The 22,711-nt window shown below is 36.9% G+C and overlaps 1 protein-coding gene across 1 annotated transcript in view; it reads left to right on the forward strand.

Annotated features, from left to right (window-relative positions):
- LOC126248451 (solute carrier family 41 member 1-like) overlaps nucleotides 1-19,050 on the forward strand; it is a 330,662-nt gene extending 311,612 nt beyond the window's left edge. Inside the window, exons 8-9 of the mRNA XM_049949442.1 lie at nucleotides 18,550-18,698; nucleotides 18,800-19,050. Coding sequence (XP_049805399.1) covers nucleotides 18,550-18,698; nucleotides 18,800-18,988 — 338 coding nt within the window. The 3' untranslated portion in view covers nucleotides 18,989-19,050. The remainder of the gene's footprint in view (nucleotides 1-18,549; nucleotides 18,699-18,799) is intronic.
- Nucleotides 19,051-22,711: the final 3,661 nt, after the last annotated feature.

A 22,711-nucleotide genomic window follows, 5' to 3' on the forward strand; every position in this document is an offset into this window, starting at 1 on the left:
GAACCTGGAGGAGACAACATTATTTTAGAGTTATAGAGGTTTTTGAGAGATCCAGCAAAGAAAAAATTATCGTCCCATGTATTCAAGTAATATGAGAGAGGCAAAAGATCCTCAGACTTCAAAAATACTGTAATAATTCCTACTCAAATAAAGACAGGTGCTTACAGTGTCAATATTAGTAAATCATCAGTTTCATGAGTTATGGTTGCAAAATACTATCATTAATTATTTACAGAAGGCTGGTAGCACTGGTAGATGATAACCTCAGGTAAGATCAGATTGGGTTCCAGAAAAATTTAGAAATGAGCAAGGCAATACTGATCCTATGAACTTTCTTCTGAAATAGACGACACACACACACACACACACACATTCATGCAAAAACAGCCCACACATGTGTGTTTATTAGTCTTTGTTTTTGTTGTACCTGTCTGCATCTCAACATCTACACTATATGGTGAGTGTTAATCAAGTATCATTATTTCAACCTGGACCTTCGATTGTTGGAATATGTGTTTATAGCTTTTCTAGATATAGAGAAATCCATTGTCAATGTTGACAAGAATACACTCTTTGTATTTCTGAAGATAGCAGGGATAAAATACAGGGAGTGAAAGGTTATCTAAAACATGTACAGAAACCAGACTCCAGTTATAAGACTCAAAGGATATCAAATGGAAGCAGTAGTGGAGAAATGAGTGAGACCAGATTGTAATCTATCTCCAGTAACTGCACAGTAAACAAATGCTGAAGGAAACTAAGTATAAACTTTGAAAGGGAATTAAAGTTAAGGGAAAAGAAATTAAAAATTTTAGATTTGACAATTACACTTTAATTCTGTCAGAGATGTAAAGGACTGGGAAGAGCAATTGAACAAAATGGTTAGTGTCTTGAAGAGAGGTCATAAGATTAACATCAACAAAATAAAAACATTGGTAATGGAATGTAGTTGAATTAAATCAAGTAATGCTGGGGGAATTAAATTATGATATTAGGCACTGAATACATTAGCTGATTTTTTTGTATTTTGACAGCAAAATAAATGATAATGGACAAAGTAGAGAGGATATAAAATGAAGACCAGTAATAGCAAGATAAGAATTTATAAACAAGATAAATTTGTTAACTACAAATAATAATGTAAATATTAGAAAGTTTTATCTGAAGAGTCTGGTGGGCTGTCTTGTATGGAATAGAAATTAGGATGATAAGGAATTCAGATAAGAAGAGATACCAACTTTTGAAGGTACTACATGATAATGCTGAAGATTAAATAGGTATTTTGTATTATTAATGTGAAGGTACTGAACTGAAATGGAGAGAAAAGAAATTTATGGCTCAATTTAAATAAAAGAAAGTATCAGTTGATGTGATACATTCTGTTGCATCAAGCCATAGCAAATTTGTGAATGGAGAGATTTCTGGGGGGGAAGAACTGTGAGTAGGCAGGCTCAGATGAATGTTGGTTTTTATGCAGAAATGAAGAGGCTATCACAGGAAAGTCCATTGTCAAGAGCTGCCTCAAAACAGTCCTTAGACTGATGACCACAGCAACATCAATGAACTGATAAGAGTTTACTGAAAATCCAGGTTTAACATTATCACCTATTGATGTAGTTTTTGTAAGATTTATTGATGAAACTTCCATTGCCATTAATATATGTTTTATAGACAGTTCATTGTCATTGCACCTTGGGGGAAAATTCGTCACAAGGGGTACAGAATGTGCAAGATCCTGCACACCAGAATATGATAAAATATAGAGATTTGTGGATAGCAGAAGCCCACAGTTGCAAATTCATAGGATTATGACTTGGTAGTACTTTAATTTGGAGGAGGTTATCACATAATTCCTGAAATCCTTGAACAAATCATTATTTTCAATGTGAATGTTGTCAGATACAATTGTTATAAAAATGGTAAAGCTAGTATTCTTTGCTTACTTCCATTCCATATTGTTATACAGTTTCATATTCTGGGCTGATGCTTCATCAAGTTATATTTTATTGGGCAAAAAGAATAAGCATTATTTGTGGTGTGAACTGAAGGATGTTTGGCAGAAGCCTGTCCAATGCACTAGAAATGCTGTGAAGGCAAGTTCTAACATATTAGAAATGACTCGTAGATAGGACTATTGAGATGAGACGAAACTATTGCTTTTAAGATTTATTGTCTGTGATTGTTAAAGCAATTGCAGGTCAGAATTTTGTGCACAGAGTTATGAAAAAGAGAAATTTCAAGAGAAGATTTTTCACTGCATAATTTCTTATGATTTTTGTAAAGGCCTAACTTGAAAATAAGGTTCAAATCCCTTCATTAAAGTTTTGGTTATCAGCCATTATCAGAAAAAACCGTTTCACAACTGCTTTGCAAAAATTTATCATTGTTGAGCTACAGTCAGTGATGAATTCAGTGAAGCTCCACCAAAATTAATTGCTGTTCCAAAATACATTGATGGTGTGCATAACAAGATTGAAGAGGATTAATGTGAGACTTACTGTGAGGTAGCGACAGCTTTACACAAAACAGTGACTGTAGTAGATTTCGCTTCCCATGAAAATTTAGCTAGGAAAAAAAATCTCTCACCAATGGATTCTACATAGTTTCTCCAAAGCTCAAAAACAGTCTCATATCAGTATGTGTAAGAAAATGCTGAAAATATCTTAGCAAGGAAATGCAAAATCAGTAGACAGCATCATAACAGGATAAAAATTTCAATATTTTTGTGTGAGTCACAAACAAAGCAGCAATAAGGTGTTCCATCATCAAGTGAAACCAGCATGAGTTGTTTGTTGATGAAGCACTTCCATGGAAATGACCATTATTTCTATGATTACACTGATTTATCACAACAGTTGCTGTAGAGGAATGAAGAACAGTTAATGCCAAGTGGAATACAACAATTAGCTTTCCACAAGTCATCAACACAATTTGGAAAAATAACTGATAACATTATATTATTCTTCATCATACCAATGCCAGTTGCAGCACAGGCCTTAAAACAGTTTGTTATTCACGGAGAAAAACATCAAATTAGTGGTTCATTGCCTGTATTCACATGATTTATTAACCAAGGACTTCTTTTGTTCTCTTATGAAAAAAAATGTGGAGATGTATTTTCGTCATCTTAAAAACCATGATTTTTAGGTAACAACATCAATGTAACATTTTTTTCTGGGATTGATTCAAACACAAGCAAAGGTGTATGAATCTTGAAGTTGAATATTTTGAGAAATAATACAATAATTTTTATCAAGGAAATGTATCTCTTTGTTTTTGTAGAGATTAAAAAGTTGATTTCACTTACGAACTGAGGAAGGAATGTTGTCATATTTACAGGACGTTTTGTTTTCTGTTTCTTAGACACATTGTACACCCTCAATGTTCTTCTCTCCATAGATCAGTGGAACAAACAGTGCATACACAAAAAACACACACACACAGGATAGGGAGAGGTAATAACAGGAGAAAAGAGAGTTAAGAAATTCTGTGTGAGTGTATAATACAAAGGTGTGTGCAAAAGGAGTGGTTGGCACCTACGTTGGAAGTTACTGAGGTGCTATTAAACATGATGGAAGTTTGAGACTCTGGTGAGAGAAATATTTAAGGAGACAAAGATTAATAGTGAAGTAGAAAAATATTATTGAATGAGTTAAGTATTGAATCCACTAAACATCACCAGTACCTGCAATATGCCAGACACTCCATTTCCACATGGTCCAGTCACCCATTTACATCACATCCATTGAAGAAGCAGTCCCTCACCCACCACTCTGAATATTTTGCTAAGATCTTCAAAGACCATTGCTCCCCTCCCCGACTTGTACAGATACATATCCACAGTGGCCTACACCTAAGTACATCCATAACCACTTACACATATGGTGGCCAGCATATAGTGTGAGATTACACAGTGGTTAAGACACTGGTCTCACATCCACATTTAATTCACCATCTGGGCACCCACATTTAGAATTATGGCTGTTTTCCTAAATTTCATAAGATAAATGTCAGGAGTTATCTTTGAAGAGGTCTTTGGACTTACCTTTATCTGAGCTACTGGTCTAGTCTAATGACATTATCAATGACTTATTAAGCCCTAATCTTCATACCTTTCCTGCCCAGATGCAAAGGAGTGTCCCATTTGTCACACAATACCATTCACAATTGGAACAACGGAACCATTGTTCTTCACTAACTCTTACCATGTTTTGAAATTGAGCATCTCTTTGCCACTTCCCATACATCTGCTGCTGGGTGCTTGTGTTGGCCTTATGGTTTCACTTCATCGATGTGCAAGTTACCAAAGTGGTGTCAAAAAGAAAGGCCCACTTGAGGCAGCCAAATGACACCAGTCTAGATCTCCTGCCCAATAACACTACATGACCATTTCATTTCATTTCACTGCAACTATGGATCAATATTCTATGTGAGTATAACCATGAACCAACTATTGACTTGGATGAATGGACACCATTAAACTGAGGTCAATAGTAAGTGGATTGCCCAATTGTAAAACATTCTGCTCTGTATAATGTAGTTGAACCAATGCCACCTTGTATCTCTCCTCCAACCCCAAGAAAAAAATATACTTCTTTAATCGTTTTTGTAACTCCCATGGAATCAATCTCCAACAGCCATTGTTATTTGTGTGCCTTTACTCCCTCACTCACATTAGCAACGAAGTACATCCTCTTCTCCTCTTCCACCATGTCAGCTTTGCACCTCTGTACTACACACTAGTTCACCTATATAAGCTTTACTTTTCTCTTGGTCTTACTCTGGATGCTCCACACTCCCCCCGCCCCCTGGTTTTCTTAGTATGTCTCCTAAGCAGCCACCTACCTTGCCTCCCAGCAAAGTTGCTAGTAGTCTTCCTCTCCTTCTGAAGTCCTTTTGTTGATTGTTAGAAGCTTTGTGGAATGTTTGAAATAGTTTTACATGATACCAGCAAAACAGATTTTCATTCTCTTCTTATTCATTTTCTTCATCTATATGGATGAGCATCAGCTTTTATATATTATGCTTCATACAACAGATCAGCTTCATCAAAAAGACAAGGCTGAATCTAAATTGTACAGATAAGTGACAATAACACTTTGTTTGTTGCTAGTAACTGTTCACTATAAGTGAGTGTATATTATGGTAGTTCAGCATAGACTTTATGTATACTGACTGATTAACTTTGTAACTTCACTCATGGACTGAGTATATGAACATTGCTTGATTATTGCTAAAAAGAGACTCACTATTTTTACATATGTAACTCTACTCTATTATAGCTGAGTGCAGACTACCTAACAGCAATTGAGCTATTTTAGTCTGGTCACAGACTGTCATTTTTTCCCTATTTCTTTATTGTTAAATTCATCCCCCTGCCTCCACCTTCCTCCATACAGACAAATGTGATGAGTGAGATGGCAGGGGCCTTATTGCTGTTTTTCAGTCAAATGTTAAAAAATATGCATAGATTGTGTTACAGTTTAAATATTAAAGTGACAGGTTTAAAATACAATAAAATGATTGCTTTCTATAAACCTCTACATGCGGTGACGGTGGCACATTCAACAAGTTCCATGAAATCAACTGCCAATAAATTATATGCAGGTAGAATTGGAGGAAAGATGGAGAGGCAATGGGACAATACAGATAAATGGTTGGCTATGTGCTATGTGTGATGATGAGGCTGCCTTGGAAAGTGGGATGTATAAATGAAGACAAGAGCAGAAAGAGGTGTGGGTGGGTCAGGAAGTTGGGTGAGGTATTGGACCACTAATCTAAGGAGAGAACATAATGACTAATGCTGCAACTGATGGGGCATGGAAGGTGTAGATGTGGAAAGAGAGTATGATGTTTTGGCAAACAGTTTGGTTACAAGTGACAAATTTGCAGGCTTTATACAATCTGCGATGATGTACAAGTAATTTAAGTAGAGGGGGAGATTTTATTCACTGGTAGAGAATAATGTTTAAAGTAAATGTAATCCCCAGGTACCGCCTGTTAATAGTTTTAGTAATTGTAGTCCATTATTGGCCTTTTGTTGAGCGGCATAGGTAGAGTGTAATTTTAGTTGCAGTCAAGGGTTAGTTCAAAATATTTTAGTGTCCAGAATGAGATTTTCACTCTGCAGCGGAGTGTGCTCTGATATGAAACTTCCTGGCAGATTAAAACTGTGTGATCGACCGAGACTCAAACTCGGGACCTTTGCCTTTCGCGGGCAAGTGCTCTACCATCTGAGCTACCGAAGCACGACTCACGCCCGGTCTCACAGCTTTACTTCTGCCAGTAGCAGGAGAGCTTCTGTAAAGTTTGGAAGGTAGGAGATGAGATACTGGCAGAAGTAAAGCTGTGAGACCGGGCGTGAGTCATGCTTCGGTAGCTCAGATGGTAGAGCACTTGCCCGCGAAAGGCAAAGGTCCCGAGTTCAAGTCTCAGTCGGTCACACAGTTTTAATCTGCCAGGAAGTTTCATATTTTAGTGTGTTAGTAAGATGGATAGAATGGGTATGAATGGTCATGTGGAAGTCACGGAGGTGGAAGTGTTTGGCTGTACCAGATGTAGAAGTATGAAACCGGAATTTCCCTAAGGCTCATGTTGAGTTTTGAACTTACGAACTATGATTTGTGAACAGCATTGGTTTTCTGTTATGATTTGAAGAAAACTGCTGCAGAATTGCATCTGATGCTTGTCAAAGCTTTCAGCAAACATGCTCTTGGGTAAACACCATGTTTTGAGTGGCTCAAAAAATTCAAAAGTGGTGTTTTGATGTGAGAAACGATGAGCATGGGAAACCACTAAAAAAGTTCAAAGGCAACAAATTGCAGGCCTTATTGGATGAATATGATACTCAGACTCAGCAGTAACTTATGGAACAATTGAATGTGATGCAGAAAGCCAGTTCTCTTCAGTTAAAGGCTATGGGAAGGTGCAGAAAGTGGGCTAATGGGTTCTGCATGAACTGAATGAAAAACAGCAAGCAGTTCGAAAGGCCACTTGCGAAATGCTGCTCGTCATATACAAAAGAAAGTTATTTTTCCATTGAATAGTGACACTAGATGAAAAATGGATATATTGTGAGAATCCTAAGCTTCATAAATCATGTGTGAATCCAGGCAAACCATCGACACCCACTGCAAGACCAAATCGCTTTGGAAAGAAGACAATGCTCTGTGTTTGGTGGGATCAGAAGGGTGTCATTTATTGTGAGTTGCTAAAACATGGTGAAACAATTAACACTGATTGCTACCAACCACAAATGATCAATTTAAATTGAACATAACATGAAGAAGACTACAATATGGAAAAAGGCAAGACAAAGTCATATTGCTCCATGATAACACCTGATCACACACAGCAAAATGGGTCAGGGAAACGATCAAGGCATTCAGTTGGGAAATACTAGGGTATCCAGCTTATTCTCCAGATTTGGATTCGTCCAATTATCCTTGATTTGCATCACTGGAACACGCTCTCACTGAACAATACTTCAATTCATATGAAAATGTATGAAAATGGCTTGCTAAATGGTTTGCTTCAAAAGAAGAACTGTTTTTTTGGCATGGCATTCATAACCAGCCAGAGAGGTGGGAGAAATGTATAAATAGCAATGGAGATTATTTTGAATAAAATATTTTTTATCAGTTTCAAACAACAGACTTGTAATTATTGCAACCAAATTCCAGTTTCCTACTTATACGCCTGATATGCCTTTTGATTATTGTAGTGATTTTCACTCGATTGATTTTGAGGTATCAGAGGTAACACCTGGAGGTAAGGTTATTGATCTAGGAAGGACCCTTGAGCCACTTGTAGGTTTGGATGGAGAGCAAGGAAGGTATTGTGATCAGCATGACAGAGTAGGTGGATGGGGGAAGTTGGCTAGTGCATATCAACTCTGTAAAGGCAATGGATGAGAAGGGATATGACTCATCTTTTGGGCACTCCTGTACATGGATTGGGTATTTTGATGATAATGAAAGGGGGCCAGTGTGTCAGAAATGAAGCAGGATACCATATCCAATCAAAGGCTTATTCAACGTCTAGGGAGACAAAAATGGCAGTATTGAGTATTTTGGATGGAAGTCACACTAAGTTTTAGAGAGTGGTAGGTATGCTTGTAAGTGCTTGTGGATGTGCTGGGTTGGGATGGATTCAGGTATGTTGCTAAAGATGGAGCTAAGGCTAATTGGTTGATAAGATGATGTTTCACTAGCAAGTTTATTAGATTTGAGGAACAAGATTATCTTGGAGACCATCTTCAGCTTCGTATAGAATCCAGTGTATAGGATGACACTCCACGGTGTTACTGCGTACTGTAGCAAGGAGAAAAGACTTTCCTTAAGTTGGCAGTAGGTAATGGAGTTATGCCAGGTACTGCATTGCATTTTTGGAGAGGGTTGTTTTACTGTTTTGTGCTGTTATCAGTGTTTTTGATTTGGTTTGTGGTATTTTGTTAAAGTATTGAAAGTTGAGAGTGAGGAGTTGTGTGGTTATATATGTACACCAGTGGACAGGCCATGGAGTGGTTGAAGTTTGGATCTCTAGCAACAGTGAGGATATGATGAAGTATGAGCTAAAGAGCTTAGCTTTACTAGAAGTTGTCTGGTAATGGCCATTTGTTGTGGGGGATAGGATAATGTGGTGAATGATCTGAACTAGTGAGGGGGTGGATTGCTTTCCCATACTTTGTTGAGTTTACAAGTAGTATGGTATTGAATTTTGTACATGTCTGTTCCCAGTTCTTGAATTTCTTTGCCTGAAGGGGTTTTTGGATGTACACCAAATAGCAAAAAATTATGACCACTGCCCACCATGATGTTGGATGCTGCCTGGTGGCATTGCAGTCATGTGACATGGTAACAAAAGTATCCAAGCAGAGCAGACACAGACGGGGGACACCCTAGCATCGATATGGGCTGCAAATGGGGAAATCCATTGAGATAAATGACTTTGACAAAGGGTAGATTATTATTACGCACAGTCTGTGCACCAGTATCTTGAAAATGGTTATCCTGGTTGAATGTTCACATGCTAATGTCATGAGTTCTACGGAAAAAGGTAAAAGGACAGTGAAACTACCACTATGCACTACATGGTTGGATATCCATGGCTCCACACAGAACGTGGGGTTTTGAGACTTTTCAGCTCTGTAAAGTAGTATAGATGGTGATCTGTGGCATCTCTGCTGTGAGAGCACAATGCTGGCGCTCATACAGGTGTTTCAGAGCACACCGTTCATCGCACGTTGTTGAACATTGAGCTCCACAGCAGACCACCCCTATATGTTCACATGTTGATCCAACCACATCATCAATTATGATTGCAGTGTGAATGAGACCACTGGGCTTCAACCATCAATTAATGGAAATGTTTTGACACTTCCGGTGAATTACATTATTGCTTCATTAGGTCAATGGTCATCTCCACAAACACTGCCATCGAGGTGAATGACAGCTCAAAATGTGCAGTACGCCATGGATGCAGGCTGATGGGAACAGTGTTATGCTATGGGGGACATTCTCCTGCACTTGCATGGGGGCTGTGTTAATAATTAAAGACATGCTGACAGCTGCGAACCATCTGTATCTCTTCATGCTTCATGTCTTCCCCGAAGGTGATGTCACCTTTCAGCAGCATTACTGTCTGTGACTTGGAGACAGAACATGGTACAGTGGTTTGAGGAGCATTATGCAGAATTCATGTTGTTGCCTCAGCCACCAAATTCCCCTCATGTAAATCCTATGGAAGCCATCTGGGTCGCTATCAGGGGCCATCACCGCATTTGCAAATCAGCAGCCCATTATTTACGCAAATTACATGACCCGTGCATAGACATCTGATGCCACATACCTCCAAAAAGCTACTGACAAATTGTCAGATCCCTGATATACAGACTCAGTGATGTATTTTGTTCCAGGTGCAGACAAACAAGCTATTAAGCAGGTGGTCATAATGTTTAGACTCATCAGTGTACATCTGTAGTTTTTGGTGGCATGTGAGGGGCTGTGGCTCTGTGCAAAACTATTTAAAGTACCATCAACCTCCCTAGAGTTGACTGATTTTTTTCATATTTTTTATGCTACTTCACAGATAAAGTGATCTGTGTTTTCACTGAAAATAGTATCCTTTAGCTCACAACTAAGGGATTGTTTCCTGTTATTTTCTTTTAATTAATGTCCCGGTCACTAGGGAAAACACATTTTAAGCACCAGTCAACTCAACTCTGCACTCATTGTTAAGTTGACCAGCATATTAAACGTACACATAATGAATGCTCACACATAATCCTGCTGGTATCAGCCTCGCTATTGGATTATTTTGTTATTTATTTGTATTTTTTTAATGGAATTTTAGCATCAGAAGATGTGAACTTAACACATTTTGTTTAGTGCATACATCATACAGATTCATGTTCATGAAACTGATAGAAAATATTTAAGTAATTTCCAGATGTAAAGTAATTTGATAGAAAATATTTAAGTAATTCCCAGATGTAAAGTTATGTCAACCTACACACAGTATTATATCAATTATTAATGAGCTAATTAATACAATAGGCCTGAAAAATATAGGAAATATGGTTTACATCTGTGTAAGTTCCTAATTAATATCATAGCCCTGGAAATTTTAAAGGTCTCCTATTCCTTTGGAAACAGGAACACTTAGTTTTCTTTCTGTTTGATCATAGACAATAAGCCAACATCTCCTGTCTTGGTATATTTGAATTGGAATCTGTCACAATTGGTAATGAAATTAATTTCAAGTTCTTCCCCAGGTACCAATTCCTCAAGCAACAAACATAAAATATAGTTTTGTTGGTTGTAAACTTCACTATAAGCAAACCCCTTGGTTTAGGTTCATCAAAGTTTCATCATTGTTATCTTTCTCTTCAAACCATTCACCCGATAAATGTTTAGTAAACTATTGTATACCTTCATCACTGTCACTGGGATCCTGGGACCCTGACTGTTTTCTTTTAGTGTTGGGTTTCATGACTTCTCTTTTCCTTTGTTTCTCAGTTGACACAAGATGAGAGATTTCTTCATTTGGTTGAGATATTTTGTCTGCAGTATTGGTGCTGGCAACACTTTTTCCTGTCTCAATTTCTATTTTCCTTTCCTTGACACCTGGTGATTTTCCACATCTCATACCCTGGAGCACTTTTATGGCTGTTTCTCCCACCAGAACTAGTGTGCCTTGACCTTCTGGAGACTCTGCCATACCAGATTGTGATGATGATAGTTTATTAAAGACTTTTTGGGGCCATGAGAAATTCTGCAGGCCCAGAATCCAGACTTTAAGTTGGTAGTTGCATTAGGATTGATGGTCTCCATCAACTCACTAAGGACAGCAGGGAAATTGTCCTTGGTAATTGAAGTCAGTTGCCTGTCTGCTTTTAGGTGCCATTTTGTCAAGACTGATGTCCATTTCATTTTTATAGGTCTGTAAAAGGCCACATCTATAGGTTGTAGCAAATTGGCTGGAGACAGATGAATTTAATTCTGTGCTCCTTACACATTTTCAGCACATGTGATGAAAAATGGGAAGACAGATTGTCACCCAGCCCTGCTTTAACCACCCCTTATTTCCTGGTCCAAGGTTTTACAACAATCTGTAATCAATTTTTGAATGTAACACCCTAAAACCATCAAAACTTCAACCTGTTCCTGGAGGTACTCCATGAGTCTAAGTATCCCTTATATGTTCAGATTTATAGATGACATATGCAGGCATGGGTATGCCATTGGCTGTACCAGCTAAGATCCCACTGGTTGCTGATTTAGAAGAATACATTATTCTTTCCATATAATTGATTCCTCATTTGAAAATACACTCTTTTCCACCAAGTTTATCAGCTATATTGGTCTCATCATAATTTAGAATGTTAGAAGGTCTGATGCCCTCTACTATCTTTTCAAGTTTTATCAATATCAGTTGGAAACATAAATAATAAAAAATAATAATTTTGATCAGAGGAAATATGAATTTCATCATGAAACAGAAAACAACATAAAATCAGTTGAGTCATTAAGTGTTTAAGACTACAGCATCTTTGCTCTATTAGCAGGGATGTTTATTGATGCTCTTGTTGACAGCATGGCATTTCAGTGAATTAAACCATCCAGCCACTCTTTTCCAGGGATATTGTTTTTAAATACTTTTGCATTCCATCAACTTTTTTCGTGATAATGTTTTGCTAAAACCTAAAGATCATATTTCAAATTGGCCATTCCCACTCTGAAACAGTAACTGGGTGTCCTGTAATGATTTTTTCTTCCTCTACATTAAATACACTCACTTTTCCATGTTTTCCCATATGTCTTCCAATCATATTGTCTCCCAAGGTAATTCACGGAATTCCATACTCCTTTGCAACATTTATAATTGGTAATGTATTTCACTTTATATCTTCAGTTGCTTTAGCAACATCTAGATTTTTATAAGACACGTCTGCTGCAATACAGAGAATACAGACAATGAAAATAAGAAATCACGGCAAGACAACGTTAGTTTTTGTGGCAAAATTAAGTAATCTTGTAATCTTGTGAGATGCCTGGTTGACTCTGTACTGGAAAACTCTTTCAGCTTGAGACATGTTTCAGTAACATGGAAAAAATATTTTTATTGTAATATTTTGTTAAGCTAAAAATCATGATTATAGATATATGATTATTCTGTATTTCAGTACACCTTAAAAGGGGTAAATTGAGAAAAATTAGACACAATATTTTTTTCACTCATGCTATTTTTGCTATTGTAACAATGAGTTACAAATCATTAAAGGCACACAATATGTTCCGCACCACCTTATGAGGTCAAAGCGAAGGTACTAGTTAGCTAGAAGCTGGCAGTAGTGTCTAGTAGCTAACTGTAATGACATTAGCAAGTTAATGTAGAAAGTGTAAACAGTGGTCAAATTCGGACTCCATGTCATTCTAGATGGTTCTACACTAGTGCATAGGAATATTATCACAAATGTTAAGCTATGCAGTTATTATATTATCAATAATAACATAAAAACAGTTTGACTAACAATTGGCTAACTATCCTACAAGGATATAAATGATAGTTTTTCTTCTATATTTTGGCAGTTATGGTATGTACAATGATTTACAAAAGCTTGCTAAGAAATTTTTAGAAGCTCAGATTTTCTAATTGGAAATTTTCATAATCTGCCATGTTGTTTGTTGTTGTTGTTGTGGTCTTCAGTCCTGAGACTAGTTTGATGCAGCTCTCCATGCTACTCTATCCTGTACAACTTCTTCATCTCCCAGTACTTACTGCAACCTACAACCTTCTGAATCTGCTTAGTGTATTCATCTCTTGGTCTCCCTCTACGATTGTTACCCTCCACACTGCCCTCCAATACTAAATTTGTGATCCCTTGATGCCTCAGAACATGTCCTACCAACCGGTCCCTTCTTCTTGTCAAGTTGTGCCACAAACCCCTCTTCTCCCCAATTCTATTCAATACCTCCTCATTAGTTATGTGATCTACCCATCTAATCTTCAGCATTCTTCTGTACACCACATTTCGAAAGCTTCTATTCTCTTCTTGTCCAAACTAGTTATCGTCCATGTTTCACTTCCATACATGGCTACACTCCATACAAATACTTTCAGAAACGGCTTCCTGACACTTAAATGTATACTCAATGTTAACAAAGTTCTCTTCCTCAGAAACGATTTCCTTGCCATTGCCAGTCTACATTTTATATCCTCTCTACTTTGACCATCATCAGTTATTTTGCTCCCCAAATAGCAAAACTCATCTACCTCTTTAAGTGTCTCATTTCCTAATCTAATTCCTTCACCATCACCCGACTCAATTCGACTACATTCCATTATCCTCGTTTTGCTTTTGTTGATGTTTATCTTATATCCTCCTTTCAAGACACTGTCAATTCCATTCAACTGCTCTTCCAAGTCCTTTGCTGTCTCTGACAGAACTACAATGTCATCAGCGAACCTCAAAGTTTTTATTTCTTCTCCATGGATTTTAATACCTACTTTGAATTTTTCTTTTGTTTCCTTTAGAGCTTGCTCAAGATACAGATTGAATAACATCGGGGAGAGGCTACAACCCTGTCTCACTCCCTTCCCAACCTCTGCTTCCCTTTCATGTCTCTTGACTCTTATAACTGCCACCTGGTTTCTGTACAAATTGTAAATAGCCCTCCCTGTATTTTACCCCTGCCACCTTTAGAATTTGAAAGAGTCAGTCAACATTGTCAAAAGCTTTCTCTAAGTCTACAAATGCTAGAAATGTAGGTTTGCCTTTCCTTAATCTATTTTCTAAGATAAGTTGTAGAGTCAGTATTGCCTCACATGTTCCAACATTTCTACGGAATCCAAACTGATCTTCCCCGAGGTCAGCTTCAACCAGTTTTTCCATTCGTCTGTAAAGAATTCGTGTTAGTATTTTGCATCTGTGACTTATTAAACTGACAGTTTGGTAATTTTCACACCTGTCAACACCTGCTTTCTTTGGGATTGGAATTATTATACTCTTCTTGAAGTCTGAGGGTATTTCGCCTGTCTCATACATCTTCTTCACCAGATGGTAGAGTTTTGTCAGGACTAGCTCTCCCAAGGCAGTCAGTAGTTCCAATGGAATGTTGTCTACTCCTGGGGCCTTGTTTCAACTCAGGTCTTTCAGTGCTCTGTCAAACTCTTTATGCAGTATTGTATCTCCCATTTCATCTTCATCTACATCCTCTTCCATTTCCATAATGTTGTCCTGTACTTAACCCTTGTATAGACCCTCTGACATGTTAGTCTAATAAAATTACATATTTTTGAAATCAGAACAAACTAGGGCTACAATATGATATCACTGAACTTCAGAAAGGATTGCATTCCACATATTTGAGGTAAAACTAAGGTACAAAAACTGCCACATTATTAAAATAATAAACATCTTCAGTCAGAACAAATTTTAATACACTGGTCATCAGCAGCACAGCTGAAACATATAACATTCTGATGAGAATGCTTCTTACAGACACTGTTTTCACAACTGTTGCACAATTTCTGTATCATCCACATACATGACATATTCCAGGGTTAGGTTCACCAAGAACTAGCCCCCCTTTTCTGTATCATTATAGAAATATTTGTATACTTTCGGAAGTTTTGTTAGTTTCTCTCCTTGTTCTAAATGAGTGTTCACATGGCTATGCTAGACTTTTCTGTAAAAACTATCACCCATCTTCCTTATCTGGTTTGTTGTGGCTAAAGATGATGTTTGCTGGCCGCTGTGGCTGAGCGGTTCTAGGTGCTTCAGTCCGGAACTGCGCTGCTGCTACGGTCCCAGGTTCGAATCCTGCCTCGGGCATGGATGTATGTGATGTCCTTAGGTTAGTTAGGTTTAAGTAGTTCTAAGTCTAGGGGACTGATGACCTCAGATGTTAAGTTCCATAGTGCTGAAAGCCATTTGAACCAGTTTTTCATTATGTTCGAATTAAGTCCTCCAATATCAAGATGTTGGTAAAATAATGGGACAGAGCTCATTTGGTTATTCTGGGTGTCATAGTTGATGCACACATCTGATCCTGAGTATCCACCGCTTATTTGGTTCTGTTGTAGTCTGCTGATTTCCCTCTTTTGAAGCCAATTTCATTTCTACCATGCATTGTGTAGAGGATGTCACAGTGCCATTTTTTTCCAGTGGCAGTCAAAGACAAGAAGAAATCAACATTCAGTACTGTTTTGATTTCTCTTGCATTACTATTCTGAAGTTCAAGTGAGTTTTTCTTCCTATTTTTTTCAAAGTGGTGATGGTGGTCAACATTATTTACACAGCAGACTCTGAGCTATACTATAAGTGGTGTGATCGTTATGGGTCATAACATTCCTATCCATGGCCTCTATTGGAGTTATCAGTCTTTTCACAACATCTTCATGCTTATTTGACTTTGTTTGTCAGAGTACACTTTGATATGTAGGGTATTAAATGTCCTTGTGTTGCTAAGGGTATATATTTTGATACCATGCTTTGCAGGTTTACTTGGAAAGTACTTTACAAATCAACAACAGCCACTAAAACCCTGCAACATATCATCAACTGTAAGAAAACTACTGACATTACAGTAAATAATGCAGTTATCTGCAAATATTTCATGAAACTCATGAAAAGATGCCAATTTATCTGTAGATTTCATTCAATTGTTGTTTCTGTATTGTCAAATGCAATAGCTCTAAGAAGAAAATGGAAACATTTGTTACTGAAAAGTGATTATAAGACAGTCATACAGTTTTCATGATTTTCTTTGTTTGTGCCAATTAAGAACAATACCCAAAAAGGAGCATGAATTTTTTCTTCTGTAATATCTTCAAACCTTGAGTGCAAGAATAGTTTGTATTGCTACATTTTTTCCCAATAATCTGTTGCTATAAGCCACAATATCTTCTACTATGTTTTCAGTGACAAACAGATAAAATGAATTTAAATGTGTAAGTGCATTTATGGCAGTCCCTTTTGGCTCAGTTAAAATTCTGATAAAATTTTTAGCATTTACTTTTCCTGCAATTAGAGGCTGACTGATCCAAACAATTTCATTGCTTTTTCCAGTATGAAAAGTGTAATTAACTGTTATAAAATCTTGTGAGGCAGTTTTCTAACTACCATCTTCGATCTGCAACTGTTGAGATACAATACTGTAGTTCTCAATTTCAATAATTTCCTCTTCCTTATCAAAATCATTGTCAGATTCATCACACATCAGCTCACCGTCTGAAATTTCTGGCTATTATTCATAGGATCTTTTCAGGATCACTTACAATGTAACTTTCATTGGAAATAAATATTCTCATGAAATCCAGAACACAACTGTATATAAAAAAAATATTGAGAGTATTTGAAACAAATTGTAAGCATATAAAGTTGAAGAAATACTTACATGATTAGGCGCATGGTGGCAATTACAATACAGAGGCTGAACTGAAGTTAAAAATTATGTTGTAACTAAACAATGACCAGGTCTGGCTTCAAATGAGGCCACATGCACACACTCCATCTAAGATGAAGACTGAATATTAGATTCCATGGAAATCAGCTATTATCATCTGCCAGTGGACACTCAGAAAGCTAAAATTTGCAGTTTATATACTGTGGCACTTGAGTATTAAAGAAAATGTTTACATATTAACTTTTCACACTATTGTTATCAGCAGTCTTTAAAATATACACTGAACAGCAAAATTTTGAAAAGAACAGCTTGGATTAGAATTTGAAGATTTCACATATACTTGGTATATTTATTACATATATAAAAGAGAGAAGAAACAAAAAGGAGTATTATTTAGGCAAGGAGTGGTATTATAGCAAGCAGAACTATTCCAGTTTTCATAATTTTGCATGGGAATCCATCCACAAAGTTGTTAGGGAGCTGCAAATGCCGCTAATAGTGGTTTGGCATGTTCCCAAAACAAGGCTGAAAATGAAATTGTATGTGATTTAAATTTACCAGGTGTTAAAAAACCAGTCTGCATAAAATGCATGAATTATGCTTTGGTGATTCTGGAAGCAGTGGATAAAGGAATATTTGCTGCATATTTTATTTTTAATAATGAGGGACATTGCACATTATTGGCAGGATTAACCTGAATAACCTTTGAACAATGGGTACAAGGAAGCCTTCATGTGTAATACAACATCAACCTGACAGGTTGAAAGTTAATGTGTGTAATGCCTGTACAAAAACTGTATGGTCCATTTTGCTTCATTGAGCTAAGTGTTTCAACAAATATTTACCTGCACATAGTTGAGTAATAGTTGAGGCAACAGCAAGATGCACATTCCACAGACTATATCTTTGAGTAAGACAGAACAAGTCAACATCTTACAAACCATTGGACTAGTCATACTGGACGTGATGACACTCTGTTTTACTCATGTCTACCCATACCTCTTTAGCTGTTACCTGTAGATTCCTTTTTTATGAACTTATGTGAAAGACCTAGGGCATGTGCGATATTGCCAAAAACAATTCCAGATCTCAAAATGCACATCTCTAAAGCATTTTCATTGGCAATGCCATATTTTCTTCAGAATGTATGGCATGAAATGAGTTATCACTTAGATGCTGACTCCTAACCAAATTTTGAACTTGGTTTTACATGTTCTGTTATTCTTAACAGTGTACCCATACACATTAAATAATTATAGCTGATTTTATTCACTATATTAATTTTGAGTTGCCTTGTGCTTTGTTCAGTAACATAGCTAGTGATTCTTCTTTATTGTATGCCTGTCTGTTCTTCAGTACCTGTTTATGTGGCAAGTAGTAGAGAGGTACCAGCAGGATGGATGATAGAAGCAAGAGCATATCACCAGTACTTAATGAAACTGGCCTGACAATGCCCAAAAACTTCCCATAGTTCACACATACAGAGAAAAATTCTTTTTTTTTTTCACTCTAATAAGTCGCAGTTATTTGAAAATTAATTCTTATCACCATAGCCTACAAAAATGTCTTAGGTATGCATGTTATAGAGTTTCATTCTGCATTTTTTTTTGTAACATTACATAATGCAGTACTGTTTCAGAGGCAGATTCCAAAACAGCACGGGTTCTTATGTCAATGGTGGTACCTGGACACCTAATATTCACTTTCGCCATCAATTATATGCAGACAGGCAAATTATACCCCAGTATACCCTTCCTCTTATTGTACATCTCTGCAGCTGTTGTGCAGGTATAGACATCATATAAGAAACTGACACATTACTTGTTCAGCTGTACTAAGAGCTGTAAAACTTTTTATTTTCCTGTCTTATTCAATAAACTCTGTTGCAGGTGGGGCTGCTGCTTTACCTTGCATATGTGTTAACATATTTTTTCTGGAGCAGGATGGTAGACCCTGATAATGCAACTATACCATATCTAACATCACTTGGGGATGTGTTAGGAATAATTTTACTAGGAGCGACATTTGAGTTTCTTTCTTTATGTGGTGTGCATCTGGAACATAATAAAAAAGAATAAACACTCATGCCTTCAAAATAAAGATACAGTGACATTATTTTTTTAAAAGTTGTATAATATGTGTTCATAATAGAGCAATAAATTTGTATACTGTATCTTTCTCTGTAATTTCTATGTGACTTTCACTTCAGCAACATACCCAGCCATTGCACTGAAGACTTTGTAATGGTGAAGAAATTGCTATATCAGATCACACATGTTAATTAATAGGTATAAAGAGAAAACACAAATTAAAGACAGGAAAGAAGTATGTGTTTTGGTTAAAAAGCTTCCATGTTATTATAGAGGAAGCAAGTTGAAAGTCATGAGAATCTATTAGGAAAATACATGTGTTACTGAAAATATTTTCCCGTGTAGGAGCATTTCCTCCATATAAAGAACTGTACAGTACCATATTTTATGGTCATTTGTAGACTACTAACTAACCTGATGAACATCACTTCAGTTACCAGAAGTGTTGTTAAAATGAAACACACATCTGATTTTGAAAATATATTTTTCACAGGTTCAGGTTTCCTTCATTTTAGTGTTCTGAGAGGAAGAATATGTGCAGAGAGATCAGTCTGTTTCTGAGATATTGACGTAATGGCTCACACCTTATAGGTAACATGTTAGCATATCATTCCTTCAGGTCTCTTGCCAGTATCAGAATAAATGCATGTACAGGGTGAGTCACTAACTATTGCCACCTAGAAGAACTCCGAAAGTATGATAGTAGCTGAAAAGTTTGTGGTACAAGTGCTGCATGGGACAATGGGGGCCATAATATGATATTGGTTTTTTGTTGATAGGAAAGGTCACTTCACAGATGTGAAGGTCAATTTTGTTTTTTAAAATGGGATACTATAGTTTTGTACTTATTTTCTGATAGAGGCTATCGAGACGAATCAAATTATGTGTAACATTAAGGTCTTTGAATGTCAGTGAAGGTCACAAAGTTGACATGAATATCCATTTACAGAAGGTGTTTGAAGTGAGGACCATTGGTATCTATTCAGTGCTGTAATCTTCTTATCACGGATTGAGTAGTATTCCTTATCACTTCAGCACTTATCGAAGCACATGCTCTGACAATTTTCTTTCGTATATCGTGCAAATAGTAAATATCCATCTAATGTACCACTGACGTGTAAACACCATTCGACAGTTTTGCAATACAACACTAATAGGAACAGTAAGAATAGTATCGTTGAATTAAGTGAATGTGAATTATGCATTCCTTTGAAGAACAAGTTGATATGCTTCTCATTTACAGAGAATACCAATGAAATTCAGTGAGAGCTAGAGACTTATACACTTAAATATATCCTGAACATACTCACTCTACATGTTGTATATTTAAATATTTGTATGATAAATTGAGAACAACTGGATCTTTAACACATTGAAAACATATCTGGCAAAGGAAAGTTACTAATGAGGGAATGGAAATTGGTACTCTTGCCAATGTGGTTCGAGATCCTTGTGTTAGTTCACGTCAGATCACAATGGAATCTGGCATGAGCCAGATTAATGTTGTTCATGTTCTGCATCACCATAAATATCATCCTTACCATATCAGTTTCCACCAAGAATTAACTGATGCGGATTGCATGCATCACATTGAATTCTGCCAATGGGCTCAGATTCAGACAGAGGACACATTTACTAATTTGGTTTTCTTTACTGATGAGGCTACAATCATAACTGTGGAAATGTTAATTTGCATAATATGCATTATTGGGCAACTGAAAATCATTGTTGGCTGTGTCAAGTTGCACACCAAAAACTGTGGTTGGTGAACATATAGTGTGGGATTCTGGAGGACAGACTTATAGGCCCTATTTCATCAAAGGAAATCTTAATGGTAGGAAGTGCACCACATTCCTGCAAGAAACATTAGGTCTGTTATTGGAAGAAATACCTTGTTATTGGAATAAATACCTTTAGGAAGAAGGAAGAGAATGTGGTATCAACACAAAGGGCATGTGGCACATTTTTCACTGATGGCTAGAAATGAGTTGCAGAGACAATTTCCAAATCATTGGATTGGATGCAGAGGAGATGTGTCGTGGCTGGCTTGTTCACCAAACTTGACACCTCTGGATTTTTTCTTATGGAGATTCGAAAAAGACATTGTTTATAAAGACGTTCCAACTACACCTGAAGATATGCGAGAGAGAATTGTCATAGCATGTGCTTCGATAAGTGCTGAAGTGATGAAGAACACCAGTCAGCCTATGATAAGAAGATTATGGCACTGCATTGATATCAATGATCATCACTTCGAACACCTTCTGTAAATGGATGTTCATGCCACCTTTGTGAACTTTGTAGACCTTAAAAGACCTGACTGTTACAGATCTTTGTATTTGTCTCGATAGCTGCTATCAGAAAATAAGAAGCAAACTATAGCATCCCATTTAAAAAAGAAAATTGAGCTTCATATCTCTGATGTGACCCCACCCAGCAACATAAAACCAAAGTTATATTATGGCCCCTGTTGTCCCTTGCAACATTTAACATTTTTCCCACAAACTTTTCAGCTCCTATCATACTTTCGGAGTTATTCTTGGTGGCAATAGTTAGTGACTCACCATATATATATATAAAAAATAGAGGGAAACATTCCACGTGGGAAAAATATATCTAAAAACAAAGATGATGTAACTTACCAAAAGAAAGCGTTGGATTGTTGATAGACACACAAACAAATACAAACACACACACAAAATTCAAGCTTTCACAACCCACGGTTGCTTCATCAGGAAAGAGGGAAGGAGAGGGAAAGACGAAAGGACGTGGGTTTTAAGGGAGAGGGTAAGGAGTCATTCCAATCCCAGGAGTGGAAAGACTTACCTTAGGGGGAAAAAGGACAGGTATACACTCACACACACACACATATCCATCCGCACATATACAGACACAAGCAGACATACTGTAGTAAGAGTAGAGGTCAATGAATCCACCATGTTTCTCTTGTCTGTTTACCTGTTTCCTTTCTGCATGACTTCAGTTCAAACTGCTATTATTGCTCCTTTCTCAAGTTCTTTCTGTATATATATCATCTTTTCAAACCTTTTTAAGAAGTCAGAGCTTCCTCTGAAACTGTCAATTTTCTGTTCCATCTGCATCATCTGGTTTCTAATTCCTCTTGCTTTCTTCCTGAACTTTCTTTTACCCTCCGCTCAGTGATTGATGTATGCACTGTTTCTCTCTCTCAACCTCCCTGTAGACATATTGAGAGTTATTCTCCACTCTTTGTGTTGAATGAAACTGTTTATTGTTCAGTTCTCTGCAGTCAGTACAACCAAAATATAAGATTTGTGTGATAGATTTGGTTATTTGATCTTCTACAAACATGGATGAAGCCAAAACAATGGCACACAGTGATATCAATATGCTGTTTGCAAAGAGTTTTCTGACTTTTCATCTGGTGGGGGTGATATGATTAATAATATTAGTGAAAAAGAGCTGCTCTCAACTTTGAGTGGTAATCAGAAATACCTGGACAACATCTGTGGGTTATTTCCAAAAAGACTTTAAAACATTTTAATACTTTTGGCACAAAGACAATGGAATTTATGTGAGTCTTCTTAAAATCAGTAATATCATATAATATTTGAGCTGCAAAGTTTCTGTCTAGTATAATTACATTCTTGCATTTCTACTGGTTGTGGCCAGTGGTGCTGGCTTCCATGGAGCTTAGATCAAGTTAACATTAACATGAGCACACAGCTCATT

Source organism: Schistocerca nitens, chromosome 3, assembly GCF_023898315.1.
Source record: "Schistocerca nitens isolate TAMUIC-IGC-003100 chromosome 3, iqSchNite1.1, whole genome shotgun sequence".
NCBI classification, from domain to species: domain Eukaryota; kingdom Metazoa; phylum Arthropoda; class Insecta; order Orthoptera; family Acrididae; genus Schistocerca; species Schistocerca nitens.